The 23000-nt window shown below is 23.9% G+C and overlaps 10 protein-coding genes across 10 annotated transcripts; 4 read left to right on the plus strand and 6 right to left on the minus strand.

The window, feature by feature from the left end:
- Window positions 1–425: 425 nt before the first annotated feature.
- SRAE_1000139800 (Hypothetical protein) lies at window positions 426–2223 on the plus strand (the record flags this gene model as incomplete). The annotated part of the gene is made up of 2 exons (XM_024648347.1): window positions 426–1466; window positions 1516–2223. The coding sequence occupies 2 exons, from the start codon at window positions 426–428 to the stop codon at window positions 2221–2223; spliced, it is 1749 nt and encodes a 582-aa protein (XP_024502335.1).
- A 1095-nt stretch (window positions 2224–3318) lies between these two features.
- Window positions 3319–6854, minus strand: SRAE_1000139900 (Protein-tyrosine phosphatase, receptor/non-receptor type domain and Protein-tyrosine/Dual specificity phosphatase domain and Protein-tyrosine phosphatase, catalytic domain-containing protein; the record flags this gene model as incomplete). The annotated part of the gene is made up of 3 exons (XM_024648348.1): window positions 3319–3680; window positions 3728–4016; window positions 4065–6854. 3 exons carry the CDS (start codon window positions 6852–6854, stop codon window positions 3319–3321), a joined length of 3441 nt encoding a protein of 1146 aa, XP_024502336.1.
- A 1646-nt stretch (window positions 6855–8500) lies between these two features.
- Window positions 8501–8806, minus strand: SRAE_1000140000 (Translation initiation factor SUI1 domain-containing protein; the record flags this gene model as incomplete). Its single annotated transcript, XM_024648349.1, has 1 exon — window positions 8501–8806. The coding sequence occupies one exon, from the start codon at window positions 8804–8806 to the stop codon at window positions 8501–8503; it is 306 nt and encodes a 101-aa protein (XP_024502337.1).
- A 24-nt stretch (window positions 8807–8830) lies between these two features.
- Window positions 8831–10177, minus strand: SRAE_1000140100 (Hypothetical protein; the record flags this gene model as incomplete). Its single annotated transcript, XM_024648350.1, has 2 exons — window positions 8831–10070; window positions 10110–10177. The coding sequence occupies 2 exons, from the start codon at window positions 10175–10177 to the stop codon at window positions 8831–8833; spliced, it is 1308 nt and encodes a 435-aa protein (XP_024502338.1).
- A 233-nt stretch (window positions 10178–10410) lies between these two features.
- On the minus strand, window positions 10411–11082 carry SRAE_1000140200 (Hypothetical protein; the record flags this gene model as incomplete). The annotated part of the gene is made up of 2 exons (XM_024648352.1): window positions 10411–10929; window positions 11050–11082. 2 exons carry the CDS (start codon window positions 11080–11082, stop codon window positions 10411–10413), a joined length of 552 nt encoding a protein of 183 aa, XP_024502339.1.
- Window positions 11083–12022: 940 nt separating this feature from the next.
- Window positions 12023–12779, minus strand: SRAE_1000140300 (Casein kinase II subunit beta; the record flags this gene model as incomplete). Its single annotated transcript, XM_024648353.1, has 3 exons — window positions 12023–12513; window positions 12555–12657; window positions 12708–12779. The coding sequence occupies 3 exons, from the start codon at window positions 12777–12779 to the stop codon at window positions 12023–12025; spliced, it is 666 nt and encodes a 221-aa protein (XP_024502340.1).
- A 256-nt stretch (window positions 12780–13035) lies between these two features.
- On the plus strand, window positions 13036–16511 carry SRAE_1000140400 (Speckle targeted PIP5K1A-regulated poly(A) polymerase; the record flags this gene model as incomplete). The annotated part of the gene is made up of 8 exons (XM_024648354.1): window positions 13036–13138; window positions 13181–13228; window positions 13295–13356; window positions 13397–13564; window positions 13610–15204; window positions 15442–15984; window positions 16303–16332; window positions 16505–16511. The coding sequence occupies 8 exons, from the start codon at window positions 13036–13038 to the stop codon at window positions 16509–16511; spliced, it is 2556 nt and encodes an 851-aa protein (XP_024502341.1).
- A 9-nt stretch (window positions 16512–16520) lies between these two features.
- Window positions 16521–18518, plus strand: SRAE_1000140500 (Probable nucleolar GTP-binding protein 1; the record flags this gene model as incomplete). Its single annotated transcript, XM_024648355.1, has 2 exons — window positions 16521–16565; window positions 16617–18518. 2 exons carry the CDS (start codon window positions 16521–16523, stop codon window positions 18516–18518), a joined length of 1947 nt encoding a protein of 648 aa, XP_024502342.1.
- A 399-nt stretch (window positions 18519–18917) lies between these two features.
- SRAE_1000140600 (Lipase) lies at window positions 18918–20196 on the plus strand (the record flags this gene model as incomplete). Its single annotated transcript, XM_024648356.1, has 3 exons — window positions 18918–18995; window positions 19037–19541; window positions 19589–20196. 3 exons carry the CDS (start codon window positions 18918–18920, stop codon window positions 20194–20196), a joined length of 1191 nt encoding a protein of 396 aa, XP_024502343.1.
- Window positions 20197–20230: 34 nt separating this feature from the next.
- Window positions 20231–20921, minus strand: SRAE_1000140700 (Peptidase C15, pyroglutamyl peptidase I family and Peptidase C15, pyroglutamyl peptidase I-like family-containing protein; the record flags this gene model as incomplete). Its single annotated transcript, XM_024648357.1, has 2 exons — window positions 20231–20662; window positions 20712–20921. The coding sequence occupies 2 exons, from the start codon at window positions 20919–20921 to the stop codon at window positions 20231–20233; spliced, it is 642 nt and encodes a 213-aa protein (XP_024502344.1).
- Between the last annotated feature and the right edge of the window lie 2079 nt (window positions 20922–23000).

The raw sequence follows: 23000 nt of genomic DNA on the forward strand, positions 1-23000 counted from the left end.
TTAATTGACCAGAACTTTTAGAGTTTTAACGCTTTTATACTTATGACTATATTAAAAATTAATTATTTTTCAAGAACAATCGAACAAAATTATTTTTGCTTAAATATTCAAAAAAATAATAATTTCATAATATATTATTTGAGGCAACATAAAAATTAATTTTTATAATATCCAAACATTAAATCGATATCATTTAAAAAATTTCTTTGATATAATTAAAGTTTGAACAATTTATCACATCAATATTTTAGTTAACGTGTAGAAAAAAAACATTCTTCATTGTTGTGAATAATTTTATGCAAAAAAAAATTATATTTATTAATAAATCAAAATTTGAATATTTGTTAAAAGTATATTTTATTATATTATAAAGAAAGAAAGAATTTAATAGTAAATTTTTTATTTTTTTGGCAATTTCAATTTCTATGATTTCCAAAAACAATTTAGAATTTTCAAATTTAGAAAGTAGCACAAAAATTGACCAAAAAGTAAAAAAATTAAATTTCAGTAATGTAAAAAAATATAAAACTATAAGAGCTAACAGATCAACTACAAAAACAAAAAGAGAAGTTTTTGATAATTTAAGAAGTAAAATTACAGAAGTTCGAAGTATTAATGAGAGTGATATTATAGAAGTAAATTCTTTTTATTATTTTTTAAATGAGTTACCTGACAAGGTGCAAGAATATGAAGTTAAAAATCAAGATGAAAATTTAGATATTTCTCAAATTGACGAAATTGAAAAAGATGATGCTACCAAATTAAGTTCAAAATATAGTAAATTATTAAAATCACAACATGAAAAAACAAAAGATCGTAGCATTCACACAACTAGTAATATAAATCAAACAGTAGAAAATCAAAAAACATGTTATTTTGACAACAAAAAATCAATAGAGATACAGGAGGAATGTAAAAATTTGGCTAATGAAACATTAGAAGTCAAAAAAGATTTATTCTATAAAAAAAGAGACATACGTCCACTTTTAATTTCTAATAAACAAAAGTTATATCTTGAAATTTTACAAGAATTAAATAATGAAAAATTTAGTTTACCATGCCGTTGTCCACCAGATATAAAAGTGAATCCTTTTCTTTGGATATCAAAAAAAAGTAAAAATTTAACACAAATAATAGAATGTATAATTAGAATTTTATTTGATAAAAGTAGAGGAAAATCTTTCTATGAACGTAGTGCCTTTTGGCCTTGTTTAACAGAATATTTTTTTTATAAAAGTAATGAAAATATTGTTTTAAATGACAGTTTACAAATAAAAGAAGATAAAACTTTTTTATTACCAAATAATGAAACTACTCTTCCATTAAATGATAACAATTATAAAAAAAAAATTGAAAAAATTGAAGAAGATGCTGAATATGAGGGTTTATATTCTTTTGGTTATAATCATCCATGTTATTATAATGATGATCCAATACAATTTTTCTTTGTTAAAAGTAATAATGATGTATGTTGATATAGCTAAAATAATTATTTATTTTTAAATTTATTTACAGACATTAGCTTGTGCTTTTGTAAAATATTTTGTACGTGCAAAATATTTAATAATATTTTCACATCCAAATGGAACAGATATTTCTGATAGTATAATAGGATTTCCAAATCTCCTTGATTTTGCAAGATTTATGGAAGTAAATATAATATCATATGACTATAGTGGATATGGAATTAGTAATGGAATACCTAATGAAAGTAATCTAATTGAAAATCTTCAATCTATATTAGAATATTCAAAAAATATTTTAAAATATCCAGAAGAACGTATAATTTTATGGGGATATTCTCTTGGGGGTGCTATATCATCATTAGTAGCTAAAAATAATAAAAATATTGGTGGTCTTATATTATATGGAGCACCAGCTTCAATAAAAGCTGTTGTAAAGACAAGAATTTTTATGAAAAAAATTATTAAAGATAAATATATTATAAATACTCCATTTAATACAGCTGAAGCTGTTAAAGAAGTTGAGTGCCCAACATTAGTTATACATTCCAAAGATGATAATTTGATTTCACATGTTCATGGATTAAAAATATTTCAAAACGCAAAGAAGCCTGTCTTACCATTACTTCTTGAAAAATCGAAGCACGATTATATGGATGTAGCATCTGAAGGATGGAAAAAAATAAGAGAATTCTTAGAATATGAAATAGCATTTATTCATTCAGATAATGTAACATCATCCATAAGACGTTTATCTTAATATTATTTTTCTAATTATATTATAACATTTAACTATCTAACAAAAATAACTATTCTTCTATTAAGTACGTATTAAATACTAATAAATATTGTATAAAGTTTTATATACCTTTAAGTTACATTAAATTTAAAAATCTAATGAAAAAAAGTACTAAAGTTTAATATTTAAAATAAAAAAATATTAATTTACCACATAATTCATATTTATACTTTGCTATTCATAATAACATAATAAACATATTTTAATAAAATAAAAAATCTTATCAGTATAACTTAATCTACAACATAAGTTTTTTTAAATAAAACATAATTAAATCTTTTGCTGTGATAAAATGAAATGAAAATATATAATAAATGTATTTTTAAAAAGTGTACTTTTTGTTTTTTAATTTTTCATAATAAGATAATATAAAGAATGTGTATAAAAAATAATTATAGATAGGTACTTGTACAGATAATTAATTAACTTTACAAAAAAAAAAGTTTTTTAATACTTTTAATTAAAAAAAGTTAATATACTTTTTTTAATTAATTAATAACAATAATAACAAAGTATATTACAAAACTTAGTTGAAATGTATTAAATGATAAAAGATAAAAAACTTATACCATTGATTATTGATGATACTTTATTTTATTACTTAATTTTAATATATTTTCCATCTAATCCACATTTGTCTTTAAAAAACTTTTTGATAGTTTTCAAATGATTTTCCTGTAATTGAACAACAATCTCTCTAGAACATCTTTTTTTTCCTTCTTGTATTCCAGCAGAAGAGGCATAAAAAGGTTTCAAAGATGAAACAAATGTATCATTTAACAAATCGAAAAAAAATTATTTCTAAGCTTTATATTTAAAATTATTAAAAAACATATAAAATAGAAAACTATTAAATTGAAAAAATTTTATAATGTTTAATTGTTATTGGTTTCATTATTTTTTTCAAATGTTTGTTTTTATTATAAATGAAATCAAATTATATTTTAAAATTTATTAATTTTAAATAGTTATAGAATGATGTTTTTATTATACATCGGTGACAAAACATAATGCCAATTAGACATTTTTTTAAAGTAAAATTTTTTTTATAAATTATTATCCTTTATATTGTTTACGGTGAAGATAGATATTTTTTGCAAATGTTGTGAAAGTTTTGTAGGCATCTGTTTTCATTGCATCTATTGCATCTCTGAAATGTTCATAAACAATTGACAGTGAAAATATAAATTGCATCTTAGTTTGAACTGCTTTATAGCGGTGTGACCTAAGAAATTCCAAACATGCTATTGGATCAATATTTTCATTGAAATTGATCATATCAATCATAAAAATAGCTAATGCTAATGTTCCAGTTCTTCCTATTCCTGTGCTACAATGAATCGCAATATAACGATTATTATCAAGATTTATAATTCTTTTGTACAGTTCATTAATTGTTTTACTTTCAGTAGGTATGCCTAAAAAAAACAAATAATATAAATTTTTTTTATTTAAATAAACTTACTTTTATCTGGCCAATTAATATATTGAAGAAGTTTAAAATTATTTGGTAAATTCTTATCATTAAAAATTGTGTAATCATATTCAATAATATGATTTACATTATCAATTTTTTTATCAATATACATGACAGTATATCTACTTGTTTTTATTTCTTTAGCATCTGTTGGGAAATAAGGAAAACATTTATTTTGTTCCTTTATTTCTTTTTCATTGAGAAGTACGACAATGATTCCGATCTTGTATCTAAAAATCATGTCATACATATCATCAACTGTTTCTGATAATGGTGCCTAAAAAAGTATACATTAAATAAAGTTAAATTAATTTTAATATCTTACCTGACACATAATAATTTTTCTTTCTTTTCCTTCACCATATTTATAAACCATTTGGTTAGCATGAATATAACCAAGTACATTATTTATATCATATCCATTAATGTTTACTGAACTGTAATCAAGACATGGTATGTCATTGTAACGATTTTTTTCTTTAAAACTTTCTTTAGCAATAAAGAAACGTCGACAGTTTTTTTTAAGAGAATTATAACTTAACATTCCTACTGTATCAAATTGTACACAAAATTCATTCAATTTTCCATCATCAAGAGTATTAATATATTTTAGAACACCATATAATCCACTAGTCATGTTGTCAGAATTAACAGTCACCTCTTTACGATATTTCAAAAATTTCATGGTAAAAGTCTGCTTTTCACAATTTTTGTTAAACAAAATGTTGCTATCAAAGAAATATGAAATAATAGCCTCCAATAAATAGGCATATTCAATAGAAGAAATGTTTCCACCATAACGCTTTTCACGAATTTGTTTTATAATCTCCATTGGATTATAAATTGAGGCATTAGTTTTCATTGTTTCCAAAATACAGCAAAAATATGTAAACATAAATACATATGATCCAGGACTACGTAAAGCATGGACAAGAACATTCCCATTTCCAGCACATTCAGAAACCTCTGAGTATACTTTAGCAAAATTTAATGACATATGGTGCAATATGTACTCACTCCATTCACTAATACGAAAAATTATCAGTTCCTTTGGTTTTCCTCCATTCATAGTCATGCGAAACTTTAAAACTTTAATATTTTTAATTTTCGTTGGGAGCTTTTCCAGAAATTGAACAGTGACATTTCCATAAATCTGGTCTGTTTCTGACCAATATAAAATATTTTTTTTCATATTTGAGTATTCTTCAGCATCTCTATAAATTATTGCAACTACCACTGCGACATCCTCTTGATAAAGTAACTCCCAAAAATATTGTATTCTTTCAGGTGTAGGTCCATCAGAGATAATATAATTTCTTTCTGGTGAGACATCATTAATGTAATGAGCTCTAATTTCTCCAAATATTGTATTAAAACATTTGACCAAAGAAGAATCAAAAGGAGCACTTGTATCAAAATCAATCTCTTCATCACCTTCTATTTTCTTTGAAGACGATTGATTTTTCAATTTATCCGGAATAAATTCTTTGTCTTGAACTATTTTACAGTACTCTTCCAAATTTGCATTTGATACTTCTTTCCACAATGCAAATATATTGGGATATTTAGATGCTAATTTCCTCCTTATAATATATGGCTTCATTTTTGTATTTAAAATTATAACAAAGATAACAATAACAATTATAAGACCAAACAAAACGATTACACCAACAATACAAAACAAAATAATCAATCCAGGACCAATATTTAGTGTTTCATGCTGCGACGTTTGTGGATTTAATTTAGAAGTATCAACCAACAAATATCGTTTTCCATTTTCATCTATTTGCATACTTACTTTGTCCTTATGTAGAAACGATTTGATAAAAGTAACACTTCCATTTACTGTTTTATAGATGCATTTAAGAGTTATATTAAAATATTCAACATTTGATGTGAAAACGAAATCACCAGAACGAAACAAACCATTCTTTGCTACTCCATTAGTTTTCAATTCATCAAGATTAATTATTTTTCCTTCATAACCAACTGAATAAAGATATCCATAACTGATTCCATTGATGGAACAATTTGGTTTGAGCACCGTTTCATTTGCTAAGTAAAAAAAGTATTCTATATTGAATTCATGTTCTTCTTTTGGTGGCGCAAAATAAAATATTTTCGTTATCGTTTGGTAACCTTCAGCTGTCGGCCAATCATAAGAAAATTTTAAAATTCGATGTTCCTTTAATGTAAAGTATTGTTTAACAGTTTTATTGGAGTTTAACACTTCTTTTACTCCATCCTTTGTGAAAATAACTTCGTTAACTAAAATTTTTTCGTCTCTGTAAAACCATTCTAATTTTGGTTTATCTATTATATAAAGTTGGACTGTACAAGAATGTTCCACATAGTTCAATTGAATAACATTAACTTGTATATTCTTGAAAAAAACTGGGTAAGAACTGTATCCTCTAATTATTATTTCTGGTCTGTCATTAGAAGGATTAACAATCATGCAAGGTTCTAAGTATTCTTTATTATTAATATCATCAGGCATGGTAAACACATAGTAAAGTCTGTTTGCATATGGCCGTTCATCATATGTATCCAAGCTATTATTAACTAATTTGAGTCTAAATATTTTACCATCTCTGTCTCTTGTATACATAAAAATATTTTCTTGATTACTGCCACAATTGTCGATAGTCGGAAATTGATTTGACATATTAATTCTTTTTGCTATCATCATTGGATTTGGCGCAATTTGCCAATTGATATTGAACTTCCAATCAAATGATGTATATGAATTGCTAGTGGGCCTTTTACGTATACTTCCACAATCAAATAATTGAGGTCCAGATGGATTATATATTGAAAATATCCAATAGAATAGACGGTCATTGTCGCGATAAGAAAAATCTTGTCTTGACAGTTCGTAGTTAAAATTGAAATGATCATTATCGTGAGTATGCTTATATCCATATCCTGGGCATTTTAAAAAAATGAGGTCTGAGTTGGATGCAAATGTTAAATTGACTGGAAAAGTGCTTTCAATGATATCTTCAGGAACCGAAGGAAAGGAGCTTTTATAAGTACCTGTTTCACATTGTGTGAAACTTGGTAGAAGTAGCAGCAGCCAGAGATTTTTGAATTTGTTTAAATCCAGAAACATAGTAAATTGTTTTTTGTTAAAAAATACAAGATTTTAATAACTTTTTGAATGATAAAAAATTGAATATTTTTCTCTCTATATTCAAAATTTTTAACAAAATTAACATTTTTTTAAATAATATTCATATTTTATCAAATTATAGTCAAAAAACGTTTTGGTGTTAATAATTCTCTTTAAAATTTACTGATATAACCATTTTATTATATCTTAAAGATGTACTTTATACTAACATAAAATTTAAGATAAATTAAAAAGAAATATAATTTGAAATAGTACGATTATGAATGAATATATCTTTATTATACATAATTTGTTGTAATTGGAAGTAATTAATATTGTGTAAAGTAATATTTTTGATATCATAAAATGTATATTTGCTAAAAATGGTATTTTTTTAAGAAAGTATTTTCCTATAAATAATTATTATTTTTATAATTTGTAAAAAAATATTGGTTAAAAAATCATTAAAATAAATTGAAAGAATATGCAGAAAAAATGAAAAAGATAATATTTCTATGTTTTTTTATATTTCTATTTCATTAGATTTTTTAGATACTTTTTAATTTTTTTTCCATAATATCATATTTTTTTTGCTAGAATCATTTGACTATTGTTTATGCTTTTCGTTAACAATATTTCATTAACTTCCATCATATATTTTTAATTTTCTTCATTTTGATATCTGAAAAAATGATAATCTGAATTTTCAGTAATAGAATATTAGAAATTCTTTTTATCTTTTTTTTAGTTTACTAATACATTATTTTTATTATAATGTCCAGAAATTGTCTTTACTTGAAATATTTTTTTATACAAAAAATTTCTAGAATTTTCTATAATTAATATTTAAAATTATGAATATAAAAACAAATTTGATTAATATGCAAATATCTAAAAAAAATGAAAATTTTTTTAACCTAAAAACTTTTAATTACATATTAATGATTTAAAATTTAAAAAAAAATAATCAGGATTTAAAATAGTAAAAAACTTTGTGTTTTACAACAAAAATATCTTTATTACTGATAAAACTATCTTTTTTAAAAAAATTTATGATAATCTTTATTTCTATACATTTTCTTTGTTTAACAAATTTTTTTTATTATCTATACAATATAAATGCTAACTTTATTTTAACTTTTGACATCAATTGTAATCACCTACTTAACTTTTAAAAAGTATAATTTGTGATAGTTTTTTTAACAATAAAAAATTTGCATAAATATTCATAAAAAAATTAATTTTTTTTGTTTCCTTGTTTATTTAATTAGCAGAAAAAAATGTTTGTACATATATAATTTTTTTTAAAGAGCGTAGAAGCATTAATATCAATAAAAAATTATGAATAATTTCTATGCTTCAAAAAGTACTATTCCAACATTAAGTTTTTATTAATATTTTTAGAAAAATAAGATATTATAAAAAATGTGTATTATTAATAATTAAAAAATATTTACTTGTACAGATGATTAGTTAACTTTACGAGATAAAAAATTTTTTAATACTTTTAATTAAATAATATATTAATTTTTTTTAATAAATTAATAACAATAATAACAAAGTATATTACAAAACTTAGTTGAAATGTATTAAATGATAAAAGATAAAAAACTTTTACCATTGATTAATGTTGATACTTTATTTTATTACTCAATTTTAATATATTTTCCATCTAATCCATATTTGTCTTTAAAAAACTTCTTGATAGTTTTCAAATGATTTCCCTGTAATTGAACAACAATCTCTCCAGAACATCTTTTTTTTCCTTCCTGTATTCCAGCAGAAGAGGCATAAAAATGTTTCAAAGATGAAACAAAAGTATCATTTAACAAATCAAATAATCCTAAATTCCTAAAAACTGTTATTTCTTTTGAAGACACTTTTTCAGAATGAATTAATATATTTGGTATTTGACCTTTTTTAATTGTAACTGAATTATCAGGCTTTTTCATTACATATTCTGGTGTACACTTTTGTTAAATTAAAGTTACAATTGATTTAACAGTTTGAGGTGTAGTTTGAATATGAGGTTTAGCCTCTAAAAATTGTTTTAAATTTTCATCTATTACTATTTTCTCATTTTCAATTTGTATATTATTAGCTTTCAAGTATGCCAAAAGTAAATCTTTAAATTCATTTAAATTATATGCTTTGTTTTCATTTTTGACATTGTCATTTATATCAGAAAACAGTTTTCTAAATGATTTAGTGCTCAAGAAACAAGTTGATATTGAAAAACCTGCTTTGATTTCTTTATCTTTATCTTCATTTGGAATACCATATATTGGTTCAAAATCTGAAATTAATTTATTTCTGAAATTTACAGAATTTATAGATATTTTATCTTTAACATTGATAATATTTACTACTTTTCCTTCTTCAGATTTTTCATTTAAATTTTCAATATATTTAGATAGCTTTGAGTATGATGTTTTTTTTAAATCTATTCTTTCATTATCTGGAACACATTTTTGAACATACTGTTGAAAAAAATAACCAAGATCCATTGGTAATAATGTTGAATCTTTTAAAAGGTATTTTAAAGCTGTTAGAAAACAAATATGTAATTTTTCATTTTCATCTTTAATTGTTATATTTTCAAGTTTATTTTCAGTTTCATTATTTGATGATTCATTACTAACATCATCAATTTGAACTTTATCTAATTCTTTATCCATATCCAGAAATTCATCTATTTTATATCTCTGAATTAACAAAGAATTGCAAAAATGATCTTTACCCCTGGTCATCATAACAACTCCAAGACTTCTTAAAGGATAAATTCTATCATTAAAATTATGAAACTCTTGAGTTGGAACTGCAATTCCAACAGCTCCAAAAATTTCGTTACTTTCCTTATTCCAACAATAAACAAACGCCGTTTTTGTATGATCAAAGGGAGGATAATTTTCAAATGGTTTTTCTCCATTAAAAACATCTTCTTTTGTTATAATTCCATTTTTTTCAATCAATTTCCATCGTGTTGAATTTACAATAATTGGATAATAATACTTGGGCAATATTAAACCAGCGTGCAAAGATAAAAACCAATTTTTATTATTCATTTTACCATCTCTAAAAAAAATTGGTTTTGAATCACAAATTAATATATCGATATCTTTTTTAACTGCTGATTTCATTTTAACAATTTCTAATTTTGAATTACCAACTATTTTATTCCAGATCTCATCACCCAATAATTTTTTAAAATCAGAACTAAAAAAATTTTTTAGTATTAGTCATATAATAACGTACATTTCTTTATTTTTAGCTACTCTAGTTCCCTTAATAATACAAGGTTGAGTAAACCAAAATAAATCCATATTCTTTATTTTTATAATTAATATAATGGTATAAAATTAATTGTATAATAAATATTATTAAGTTGATTTGAAAATAAATTACTATTCTAATCGATAAAGCGTGTAACAAAAATTTGTTAAAACGTTTTATCTAAAAAACTTAATAATTATCTGATTAATTTATTTCTAATCACTTTTTTATTGACCGCAACTCTATTTAAATATCCTCTTGAAAAATAGAATATACAAAATATTTATATGTTAAGGACATNTATATCAGAAAACAGTTTTCTAAATGATTTAGTGCTCAAGAAACAAGTTGATATTGAAAAACCTGCTTTGATTTCTTTATCTTTATCTTCATTTGGAATACCATATATTGGTTCAAAATCTGAAATTAATTTATTTCTGAAATTTACAGAATTTATAGATATTTTATCTTTAACATTGATAATATTTACTACTTTTCCTTCTTCAGATTTTTCATTTAAATTTTCAATATATTTAGATAGCTTTGAGTATGATGTTTTTTTTAAATCTATTCTTTCATTATCTGGAACACATTTTTGAACATACTGTTGAAAAAAATAACCAAGATCCATTGGTAATAATGTTGAATCTTTTAAAAGGTATTTTAAAGCTGTTAGAAAACAAATATGTAATTTTTCATTCTCATCTTTAATTGTTATATTTTCAAGTTTATTTTCAGTTTCATTATTTGATGATTCATTACTAACATCATCAATATCCAGAAATTCATCTATTTTATATCTCTGAATTAACAAAGAATTGCAAAAATGATCTTCACTCCTAGTAATCAATTCTTAACAATTTTTTAAACTAAAAAAGTTTTAAATATAATTATACAACAACATTTGTTTCATTATTTTTACGTATTCTAGTTGATTTAATAATTCAACTTCCATGAAATTAAAAGAAGCTTATAATCTTTATTTTTTAAAATCTATACAAACTTTTAAAATTATCGAAAAAAAATATTAATATAATTCTTTTAATTATAGTTTAAATTTCTACTTCAATAAAGAAAGTATTAAGTAAAAAGTTTTTTAAATTAATATACTAGACAAAATTAATTAAATATCTGGTTAATTTATTTTTCTCTAAATATTAAAAACAAATGAATGAAGTATTATTTTTTACTAGTATTGTGTAATTTAAAAAGTTATTCGACTTATCACTTTTTAATTTTATTTTAAAACAAATATAAAATAAAAAAGTTTAATTTTCTAGTGTTTAAAATCAAAAATAGAAAACTTTCAAAACTAAATTTTAAAAAATTAATAAAAAGGTTTTTAAAAAAAGAAAAGTTGTAAAACATTACATTTTTAAATATAATAATAAAAAAAATATTTTAAAAATGTCATTCTTGAAATTTGAATTCAACATGAAAACTTAAGGAATGTGATATTTTTTAGGAAAAGCTAAAAATATTTTTTAAAGTAAACATAGTAAAAACTTATAACACCAAAAAAATCTTTTTTGTAGATTTATACTTTACCTAATGAAAATTTTTTTAAAACTAAATATTTTATCAACAAAAACAATTAATAAAGAAATACATACAACTAAATTTTTCCTATAAAACAAACTACTATATTTCAACATTTAGTTTATTTCTAAAAATTAACATATTTACAATTATTTTTAAGTTAAAATGTTTATTAATTATAAGGAATACAAATAGACAATCTTCACTAATCATCAATTATTTATACAAAACAATGCAATATAAAAATTTAGATAAACAACCTCAAACAATACATCTTCTAAAAAAGAAGAATCACTATAAGTTTTGATGATTCGAAGTAATTGAAGAAAGAAAACATAGATTTAATCTAGCTTTATCTATTTGCTACTTGTTGTTTCTTCCTCTCTTGATTCATCATCCTTTAACATTCTTCTTTGATTGTAACTTGGTGTATGAGCATAAACTGATGAATGCACTTTAAAACCAAACAAACGTGGTATGTAATATTTAGTTGGACTTTTTGGTCTCAATTCTGGGTGAACAAAAAATAGCATATGTGGAAAACCAGTGCCAAAATAAGCTCCGTCAGTATGACTATATTTAGATGAGCGTGGGTTAAAAATATCACAACATTTTGGGCAGTATAATTTAACCATAGATTCTCCACATATATCGGATAATCCAATTGGAAGTGTAGCTTGCCCTTCGCAATAGACGCGTGGACAATTACCAAACTCTTCATTTCGATACTTTTCTAACATTAATTGAATACCACGATTAGTAAGAATATAACGTGCATGAATTAAACCATATAGCATTTCAGCAGCTTGTTCAACAAGATCAGAATGAATTTCATCATATTCATCATCTACAATATAAAAATCAAATTTTTATATATAATTTATATACCTGGCTCAAGATCAAGAATCATATCCATAGCATTTCTAAAGTGTGGTACTTGTTCAGACAAGCCTGTTAAATTGAATCTATCCTGAATATAATCTTCATCAACCTTTAAAAAAAATGCATTATATCACATTAAGTAACCATAGAAAAGCTTACCTCACAAAAAAAATCGTTACCTCGAAGTCCACAAAACCATGTGACCCATGATACCTCTTCGGAACTACTCATATCTGAGGTCAAAATAAAATTTTAACAAAACGACTATCAAAATTTCGAGTGACTTCTTTCCATTGTTTTGTAGACCTATAAAAAACAATCGTTGTAGGATTTGTTAATCACTAAAACTAGTGACATAAGCTATAGTGACAAATAAAGAAATTATTTGTTGATATATTAATGATTTACCTTTTCCGTTACTTTTTATTATTCATGACATATTTTGCACTATTAATGCATTGGTAAAAATTATTTTAGAGAGAAAAAAATGCATTATTCTTGTGAAGTTTGTCATGTTTCATGCCATTCTGAGGCTTCTTTAAACGCACATTACGGGGGAAAAAAGCATGCAGAAAATGTGAAAGAGGAGCGTAAGCTTGTAGAAATTGCTTCCAGGAGTGTTTTTTTAAAAGGATTTCAGAGGGAGATTGAATATGGTACAGAATGGCTTGAAGAAATAAGTAAGAAATTTGGTGTAATTGATAGAGTTATACCAGATCTTAATAACAGATATTATGTTATAATAGAGTTTAAGGATGCTTCAAGTGCTGAAAGATTCTTAAAAAATGGTAATTTCCAATTGAATGGCGTAAGTTAATTTCAAGTAAAATATAATACAATATATTTAGCATGAAATTATCGTTGAAAAAAGAAAAGTATCGTTTTCCAGTATCATAAAGAGATTAAAATATGCTGACATTGATATAAATACAATAGAAGAGCTATTAGAGAACGAAAATGACTTTGAAAAGCAAATAGAGATCCTCGTTAATTCTCTTACTATGGATAAAGAAAAAGTAACATTTATCAATTTATATATTAGATAATTAATCTTTTTATAGATTCAAAGAAGATTGAATATAATAAATGAACTTGCCACATGTGTTCAAAAATATTTCATTCCGTCATTAAATATTCAGGTATTTGGTAGCCTTATTTCTGGTTTATCAACAAAATATTCTGACGTAGATGGAACATTGCTTTTTGCAGAAAAATTTGACGGTAATAAAGTAAACAATAATAATATTGTCTATCGAAATGCTGAAACTCTATTAGCATTAGATCCACAAATGTTTCTACAAAATGGTATTACGCTTCAAGAATTTTCATTACTTTCAGTGCAAAACCGTGTTAGACTTCTTTGCAAAATCATTTCACATATTAAAAAAACAATAGGAATTGTAACTCAAATTAGTTTTATTTTAAATAAAAAAGTACCAATACTTCAAATAGCTATAAGGAACAAATTTATTCTAGATTTAAGTTGTGATAATCAACTTGGAGTTGTTAAATTCAACTGGTTTGCAGACATTATAAAATTTGATACAACGGGCAGAGTTTTTAAATTTATATTCGCTCTACGTCTTTGGTCTTCAACAACAAATTTATTAAGAGGAAAAAATTCACAGGAAAATAGCGGATACTTTACTTCTTATTCAATTACACTGATGGCTATTTTTTATCTTAGAAATAAAAATTTTATCCCAAGTAATGTGGTAAATAATAGTCTTATTGTTAATGGATTCAATTGTGGTTATAAAGTTTCTCCTTATCAATTTCCAGATGTCACCATGTCTTTTCTTTTTCGTGATTTCTTTACTTTTATTGCAACAAAATTCAACCCGAAATTAATAATGTGCCTTCCTATTGAAAAAATTCTTTCTATAAAGGAATTTAATGATTACTATAATTTTGATGAAGATACTCAGAAGAAGTTTTCCTCTGCTGTAAATATTCAAGATCCTCTTGAGATTACCCATAATATTGGTCAGAGGGTTACTTTTAAATATTGGAGAAAAATGAAAACAAATATGTTATTATCTATTGCTAAAATCAAAGCACGTGAAAATTTTTTATCAATTTTAAAAATAAAAGGACATAATGATAGTCATGAACACAATGAAACAATGACTGATATATGTGAAGAAGGCGAAGAGTTAAAAAAACTTTGTGAGGTTGATGTTCCAACTACATTACCTCAAGAAGTTTTTTATTCACTTTTAAATGAAATTTTGGAACAAATAGTTTTACTTGATTCTGTATTTGATGATACTTATATGGATGATTCAAGAGAAGTAGCTGGTATTACAGGTAATGATGGACATTGGGTAAGATTGTTTGCCACTTCAACACCTGTATGGATAGGAAGAAGGAAAATAAGAAGGCATATAGAAACTATAGATGGTGAGAAAACTTTGTCACTTGAGAAAAGAGTTACGAAAAAAATTATGGAAGAAAGGAATAAGTCTTTTGAAATGTGTCCATCTGAGGTAATAACAGTTTTTAAACTGGAAGGATGTTATGAGACTGGAAAATATAAGATATTTTATGCCAAAGATCCTGATTTGCATCATGAACAAGAAAAGTTTCTATCTGATATTCTGCATTTTCTACAATATTTTATTCCAAACGTTATGAGTAAAACATTAACTGAGATGTAATACCATATTTCTAATAATGCATATTGTTTATATTCAGATTATTTTATAATTTTTATTTTATATAAAATATTTTTTAATTGTAAAATTGTAATAATGTCGACATATCAACTTTTACTAGAAATGTTTTATTTACTTTTCATTTGTACAACAATATGTTTTGTAATTAATAATTGTTCAGATGGAAAAAAAAAATCTACAGAATTAAATATCAGTAAAAACAAAACGAATACGAGAGATATTGAAACCGACCTAAGGTCCAAAAGTTTTTATGAAGATACAAGTAATTTACCTGCATCACCCAATAAATCATCTTCGCATGCACTTAATCATAACTATGAACATGGATCTCCTACCGTAAAGGAAAAAACTTCTTTTAATTTTCTAGAACCACCACCCGCTACGCAATATAATAGATTTATTCCAAAAAGTCCCCCTTGCTTAGAAGGATCACTTGCACCGCAATATAACACAGAACACCCTGAAAAATATATGAATAAATCTGAAAAGCAACTCCAAGAATATCCAGTAAATCATCAACTAGACTACAATCAACCACTGAATCATCAACTAGTGAACAATCAACAAATGAACAATCAACAAATGAACGATCAGCCAATTAATAAACCACCGGCTAAACGGCAAGCTTTGTTGATTCCAGCACCACCTAAACCACTATCTCCAATAGAAATAGTTGTTCCAAAAGAACCTTATCACATTCCACCTGTTAATCATCCAAATTATATTGATAATATCCAAAAAGATGCACCAAATATCCCGTCTCCACCACCTTTATTATTTCCAAAAAAATCCCCTAGTGGTGGAAAACAGGAGAAAAAAAAGCAAAAAAATAAAAAAAAAATAATGACGGAAAAATTTTCGAATACCAATGAAAAGCATATTAAAAAGCATAAAAATAAAAAAAGGCATTGATAGTATATCAATACTTTATTATATGATTTCTAATTTATTTCTCTAAAAATAACATAAGGCTACTAAAATAAATCATGTGTAAACTTTTTCTATTGTTGATTTTTTTACTGATAAATTGTGCTCCAACATCTGTGCAGGAACAATTTAAATATTTTGTATAAAAGTATTAAAAATATTTTAAAGATATTATTAAGGTTAGTATTGAATGATTGTTTTTAATATTAAATGAATAGTATTATTTATTTATTTATTTATTTGAAGTTTTATTTGTTATATTATATATTATTATTAATTAATTTTTTTATTAAAAAATAATTAAAATACATATTTTTCCAATATATTATTTTTAATTTATATTTATTTTAGGTTTTAGATATTAAAAATGTCGTATAATTTCAAACGTATAACATGTGTTCCATCAGCAAGTGTAAGTATAATTTTAGTTTGTTTTTTTTTAAATTATATTATCATTTTTTAGGATCTTAAAAATATTGTATTGTCAAAGACTCAACGTAAAACACCTACTGTTGTACACAAAGCCTATTCAATAGGAAGAATTCGTGCTTTTTATATACGAAAAATAAAATTTCTTCAACAAACTCTTCATGATAAATTAACAGAAATTTTAACAGAATTTCCTAATGTTGAGGAAGTTCATCCTTTTTATGCAGATCTTATGAATATATTATATGATAAAGACCATTACAAAATTGCTCTTGGTCAAATGAATACTGCCCGTCATCTTGTTGATGGAATTGCTCGTGATTATGTTCGTATGATGAAATATGCTGATTCATTGTATCGTTGTAAAATGTTAAAAAGAGCTGCACTTGGTCGTATGGTAAAATTATTAATTAGAAATAAGTCTAGTTTTGAATATCTTGAACAAGTTCGTCAACATCTTTCTCGTCTTCCTTCTATCGATCCAAATACAAGAACTTTAATTCTTTGTGGTTTCCCTAATGTTGGTAAATCTTCTTTTATTAATAAAATAACACGTGCTGATGTTGAAGTTCAACCATATGCTTTTACAACCAAATCTCTTTATGTTGGACATTTAGATTATAAATATTTAAGATGGCAAGTTATTGATACTCCTGGAATCTTAGATCAACCTCTTGAATGTAGAAATACAATTGAAATGCAAGCTGTAACTGCTCTTGCTCATTTAAAAGCTACTGTTGTTTTCATGATGGATGTAAGTGAACAATGTAATCAGACAATTGAAGAGCAAGTTCATTTATTTGAAAGTATTCGTCCATTGTTTGCAAACAAACCTGTTGTTCTTGGTCTTAATAAAGTTGATATTATTAAAAGAGAAGAACTTCCTATTGAGAAACAAAAAGTTTTAGAGGAAGTTGAAGCTAGTGGTATTACAATTGTACAATTATCTACTGTTTCTGAAGAAGGAGTTTCTAATTTGAAAAATTATGCATGTGAATCACTTCTTGCTCAACGTGTAGAAGAGAAGCTTCATAATAAAAAAGTTAATGATTATGGTGTATTAAGTCGTGTATTCGTTGCATACCCAGAAAATAGAGATGAAAAAACTCGTTTACCATTTATTCCAGATAGTGCTAAACAAAAATTGATACAAAAAAAAGTTCAATCAATGGAAACAAATGAAATTGAAGACGATTTATCTTTATATAGAGATGAAAAGACTAGACGTCTTGAACGTGAAATAGAACTTGAAATGGGAAATAAATATATTTTAGATCTTAAAAAAAGATATATGCTTAAAAATGAAGATGAGAAGTATGACATTATTCCAGAAGTATGGGAAGGACATAATATTTCTGATTTTGTTCATTCAAGTTATGATAAATTATATGAAAAAATTAAGACAGATGAGAATGCACGTGAAATTGCAGGTGTTTATGATGCTGATATGGAAACAGATGATGAAGAAACAAAAGAACTCTTAGAAATTTCTAAAAAGATAACACACAAAGAACAATTAATACGCTTAGATTCTCGTCTTCGTGATCGTATAAATACAGCAAAACAATCTCGTGTCATTGCACGTAAATCTGAACGTACTAAAGAGAAATTGCAAGAACAACTTGGTTCACTTGGAATTAATGTTTCTGAGGAACGTCTACAAAATATGCATGCTGAATCTGAGAAACCACTTCATGGAAAGAAGATGAAGATTGGATTTGTACCAACAATTAAAGCTCCAGCTAGAATTCCTAAAAGACTTCTTTCTATGCCATCTACAACAGCTCGTGTTAAAGCCTCCAGATTACATAAATTTGCCAATAGACTTACAAGAACTGAAGGTAAAAAAGGTGAAGCTGATAGACATGTTTACACAAAGATGCCTAAACATTTGTTCTCCGGAAAAAGAGGAATTGGCAAGACCGATAGACGTTAATCATTTTTCAGTATATTTTGTTAATTTTTTGAAGTTTAATATTTTTCATTGTTTATTGTTTTGATTATAAAGCTGTTGAAAATAATAAAAATTTTGTTAATATTTTATCTTTAAATTACTTTTTTTTTATAAAAATAAGTTTGATTTTTTGTATGAAAATTACATTTTCTGACTATTTTTGTGATTTGTAAATATATCACTAGAACGATTATTTCTTATTTTAATAGTTAATATCATAAAAAAAGAATTGTCTCATTAAAACCATGTGAACTTAACTATGCATGGACAATCTATCATTCATGTTATCAGTAATGATAAGATTAATTTTGCTATCTGAATTATTTCTTTTGAATAATTAATTTAATACTCAAACAAATTTTATTATTGTAAATTATTAAAATGACAAAATATTTAATTTTTTTACTTCTATTAATATGCTATTGTTTAGCTAATGATCCAGAAGTTAATATGTCTCCAGTAACTAATTATTTATTTAATTTTTTTATAATATTTTTAAGATTGAAATTATAGAATATTGGGGATATCCAGCTGAAGATATAACTGCAACAACAGAAGATGGATATGTTTTACATATGCATCGTATAAGACATGGAAAAGGACAAAGTGATAATAAAAATAGACCTGTTGTTTTTATGCAACATGGATTATTATGTTCTTCAACTAATTGGATAACAAATTTACCTTCACAATCTGCAGCATTCATTTTTGCTGATGCAGGATTTGATGTTTGGCTTGGAAATATAAGAGGTGATACATATTCAATTGATAATAATCATATTAATACAAATACCAAAGAATTTTGGGCTTTTTCATGGGATGAAATGGTAAAGTATGACTTAGATGCAATGATAGACAAAGCATTAGAAATTTCAGGACAAAAACAACTTTATTATATTGGTCATTCACAGGGAACTTTAATAATGTTTTCAAAACTTTCTATTGATCCAAATTTTAAAAATAAAATAAAGAAATTTTTTGCATTAGCACCTGTTGGAACTGTAGGTTAGTTGTAAAGATTTATGTTAATATATAAATAAATAAAAATATAGGTCATATAAAAGGTGCTATGGAAGTATTGGCTAAATTATTATATCCAGAAATTGGTTTTATTTTAACAATACTTGGTGATAAAGAATTTTTGCCAAATAATTGGCTTATGGAAATATTAAATAAAGCTGTATGTGAAAATTCATTAATAAATACCATGTGTGATAACATTTTATTTTTAATTGCTGGTCCAGAATCAAATCAATTAAATAAATCAAGAGTTCCTGTTTATATGGGACATACACCGGCAGCAACATCTGTCCAAAATATGGTTCATTGGATGCAAATGGTTCATTCAAAGAAGCAAGAAATGTATGATTATCGTAATGAAAAACAAAATCTAAAACATTATGGTCAACCAACACCACCAATATATGATATTACAAATGTTAATGCTGATACATACTTATATTGGGGAGATTCTGATTGGCTTGGTGATCCTGAAGATATTAAAATGCATTTAATACCAAATCTTGATCCATCAATTTTAAAAGGAAATGTGGAATTAAAAGATTTTAATCATTTAGATTTTATTTGGGGTTTAAGAGCACCAAATGAAGTATATAAACCTATTTTAAATATCATATTAGAAGATCTTTCTAAAAACTAAAATGATTTATTTAAAAGTGAAAAATGATATAAATTTATATTTTTTTTAAATGTTTTCCTTTTTCTTCATAAATAACTACATTATCAATTGCTTTTTTAATTGTACACAAAATATCATTAAAATGTGCATCGTCATTTAATTTAACATTAGGTACATGTATAAATAATGTTTTTGGAGAATGATAAAGTGTTTGATAATAGATATAACTACATAAAAATTTTCCAGGATCAGTACTTAACATTATAGGGTAGTAGTCATTTGTTTCATTCATTTCTGAACAAATTTTATGTAATGGAAAGGATGATTTTAATGTTTGAGGTTCTCCTCCTTTTTGAACAATACAACAATTATCCTCTGGAACACAACCATCAATATCCTCTGAAAAATATCCATGTGATTCAGCTTCAGTCTCAAAAATAATATATTTTGAGGTTGAATCTACACCAAGATGAATAAAATAATCAATCTAAAAATGTTAATTATTAAAAAAATATATTTTTTTTTAAATAACTTACATCTTCCCTTTGATAATATTGTTTCATTTCATCGTGAACTGATTTATAAGAAACTGGAAGTATTTTTATTTCTAAGTTATATGGAAAATTTTGTTTGTTATCTTCAAATTCTTTATACAGCTCAGTAACTATTGCTTTTGATGGATTTTCTGTAATATGGTTAAAAGGACCATAACCAGTTAATAATAATGTTGGTTTAGAATTAGACATTAATATTACTCAAATAAAAAATAGTAATTTAAATAAAAATAAAAACAAATATAAAAAAAAAAATTTTTTAAATTGTGTTATAATTTATAAGTTGGAATAATGTTACACTATAAAATTTGTAAAGAACAACAATTTCTAGTACATATGAGGATTATCTGGTTTAATTATAAAGAAAATAGTTATTATAGTTTATAAAAGAAGATAATTTTCTTTTTTATTTTAAAATATATATTGATATATTCTATTTATAAAAAGTAATCTTAAAAATATTTAAAAATAATAAATTTATTTATATATATACAAAGTTTTGCAAATAAAAACTTAATAATATATTAAATTTTTAAGTAAAAGATCATGTTGTATGTATACTCTCGAGATAATTCCAAATGATTCAAATAAAACTTTTTAAATTGGGTTTACTTATAGTTGAAATCAAGTTGATAATAACAAAAATTTTTTATTTTTTTAAAATTAAAAATGATGATGAATTATTTTTTTTAAATATTTTTGAAGTAAATAATTAAAATTCATAAAAAAACCACCACACATTATAAAACTTTATCACAATTTTTTAAAACTTTTAGTATTAAATATAAATATACTAAAAATACCTTTGTAATATTTTTATAATTTTAAATTAAAATTTTTTTATTTTTTGTTATTAAAACTTTATATTAAAAATAGAAAAAAAATTTTTTTTTAGTTTAAAAAATTAATTAACATTGATCTAAAACATATATGTTTAATTGTTGTTTACAAAACTGATAGTAATATATTTACATTAATAATATTAAAATTATCTAATCAAATAATATTATTACAATGATATCAATTACAAATGTGTTAACACAAAACAAATCTTTAATTTTCTTTCGGTCTATAAGATTAAAATTGAAAATACATATTTTTATTATTAAAATAATACGCAAAAGTTATCAATCTAGAAATTTAAAATTTTTTCCAATTAATCTTTGAACATCTGTATATAAAAAAGTGATATTATTACAATGATTTAAGCTAAATAAAGTTTTACAAAGAATTTGAACATTATTAATCTCACTAATATTGATTAAATCTCAACTCATATATTTAAAATTCGAAAACAATAAATATTTTAGAAAAATTTCTGTCTTTTTCAAAATCTCATTTTAAAATTAAGATAGAAAAATACAGTTTTTATTGTAATAAACTGTTAGTTTATTTTCATTTCAAATTTTTCTTCAAAACATTTTTATATGTTAAAATATTCATGAAAGATAAAAAATAATGACAAAAGGTTAAGTGGACAAAAATACTACATGTCATATTTCAAAAAACTTTTTAGCCTGAATCACAGCTAAAATGTTGTGAAGCCTCCAGCACAATACATTTCTTGCTTTCATGATTAAATTTAACTTAGTTATAAACATGTTGTTAAAAACATTTTTCAAACTTTATTTTTTATCATATTTCAAGTTTGAGCCGTTCTAAGAAAATAAAGCTAGCCTTAATAAAATTTATCATAAAAAAGTGGTTTGGAATTGTTTAACTTAAAATAATTTTATTCCATCGTGAAGGACAATTTTGTTCAAAAAATATTTTTCACTTTCATCTCTAACTTTAATTGACCAGAACTTTTAGAATTTTAATTGTATTATATTTATGATTATATTAAAAAGTTATTATATTGTAAGGTATATAAAATAAATATAATCATACTTCTTAATTGTACAAAAAAAGTGTTTTTTCATAATTTATGTGAAAGATTAACTCAGAATTTTTGTTAGTAATTTCAGAATTTATTTTGAAAGTAAATACTTTATGATAAAGATTACTTATTTTAAACTAAATTTTCAAAAGAAATAAATTGATACTAATTTAATTATTATAGGTCAAGTTTCACTTGAAATATTGGAAAGTCGAAAGCAATGAATATTTTAGAAAATTTTCCGTTTATGATATATCTTGCTTCAAAATAAATATAAGAATAAATTTTCTCCAATAGACTTATAAAAAAGTTTATATTTAAGATATAATTTTTAAAATATTTTAGTTTTTCAATCTTTGTTGAGATACAAAAAAGTTGATGGCAAAAATTTA

Source organism: Strongyloides ratti (assembly GCF_001040885.1).
Source record: "Strongyloides ratti genome assembly S_ratti_ED321, chromosome : 1".
In the NCBI taxonomy this organism is placed as follows: Eukaryota; Metazoa; Nematoda; class Chromadorea; order Rhabditida; family Strongyloididae; genus Strongyloides; species Strongyloides ratti.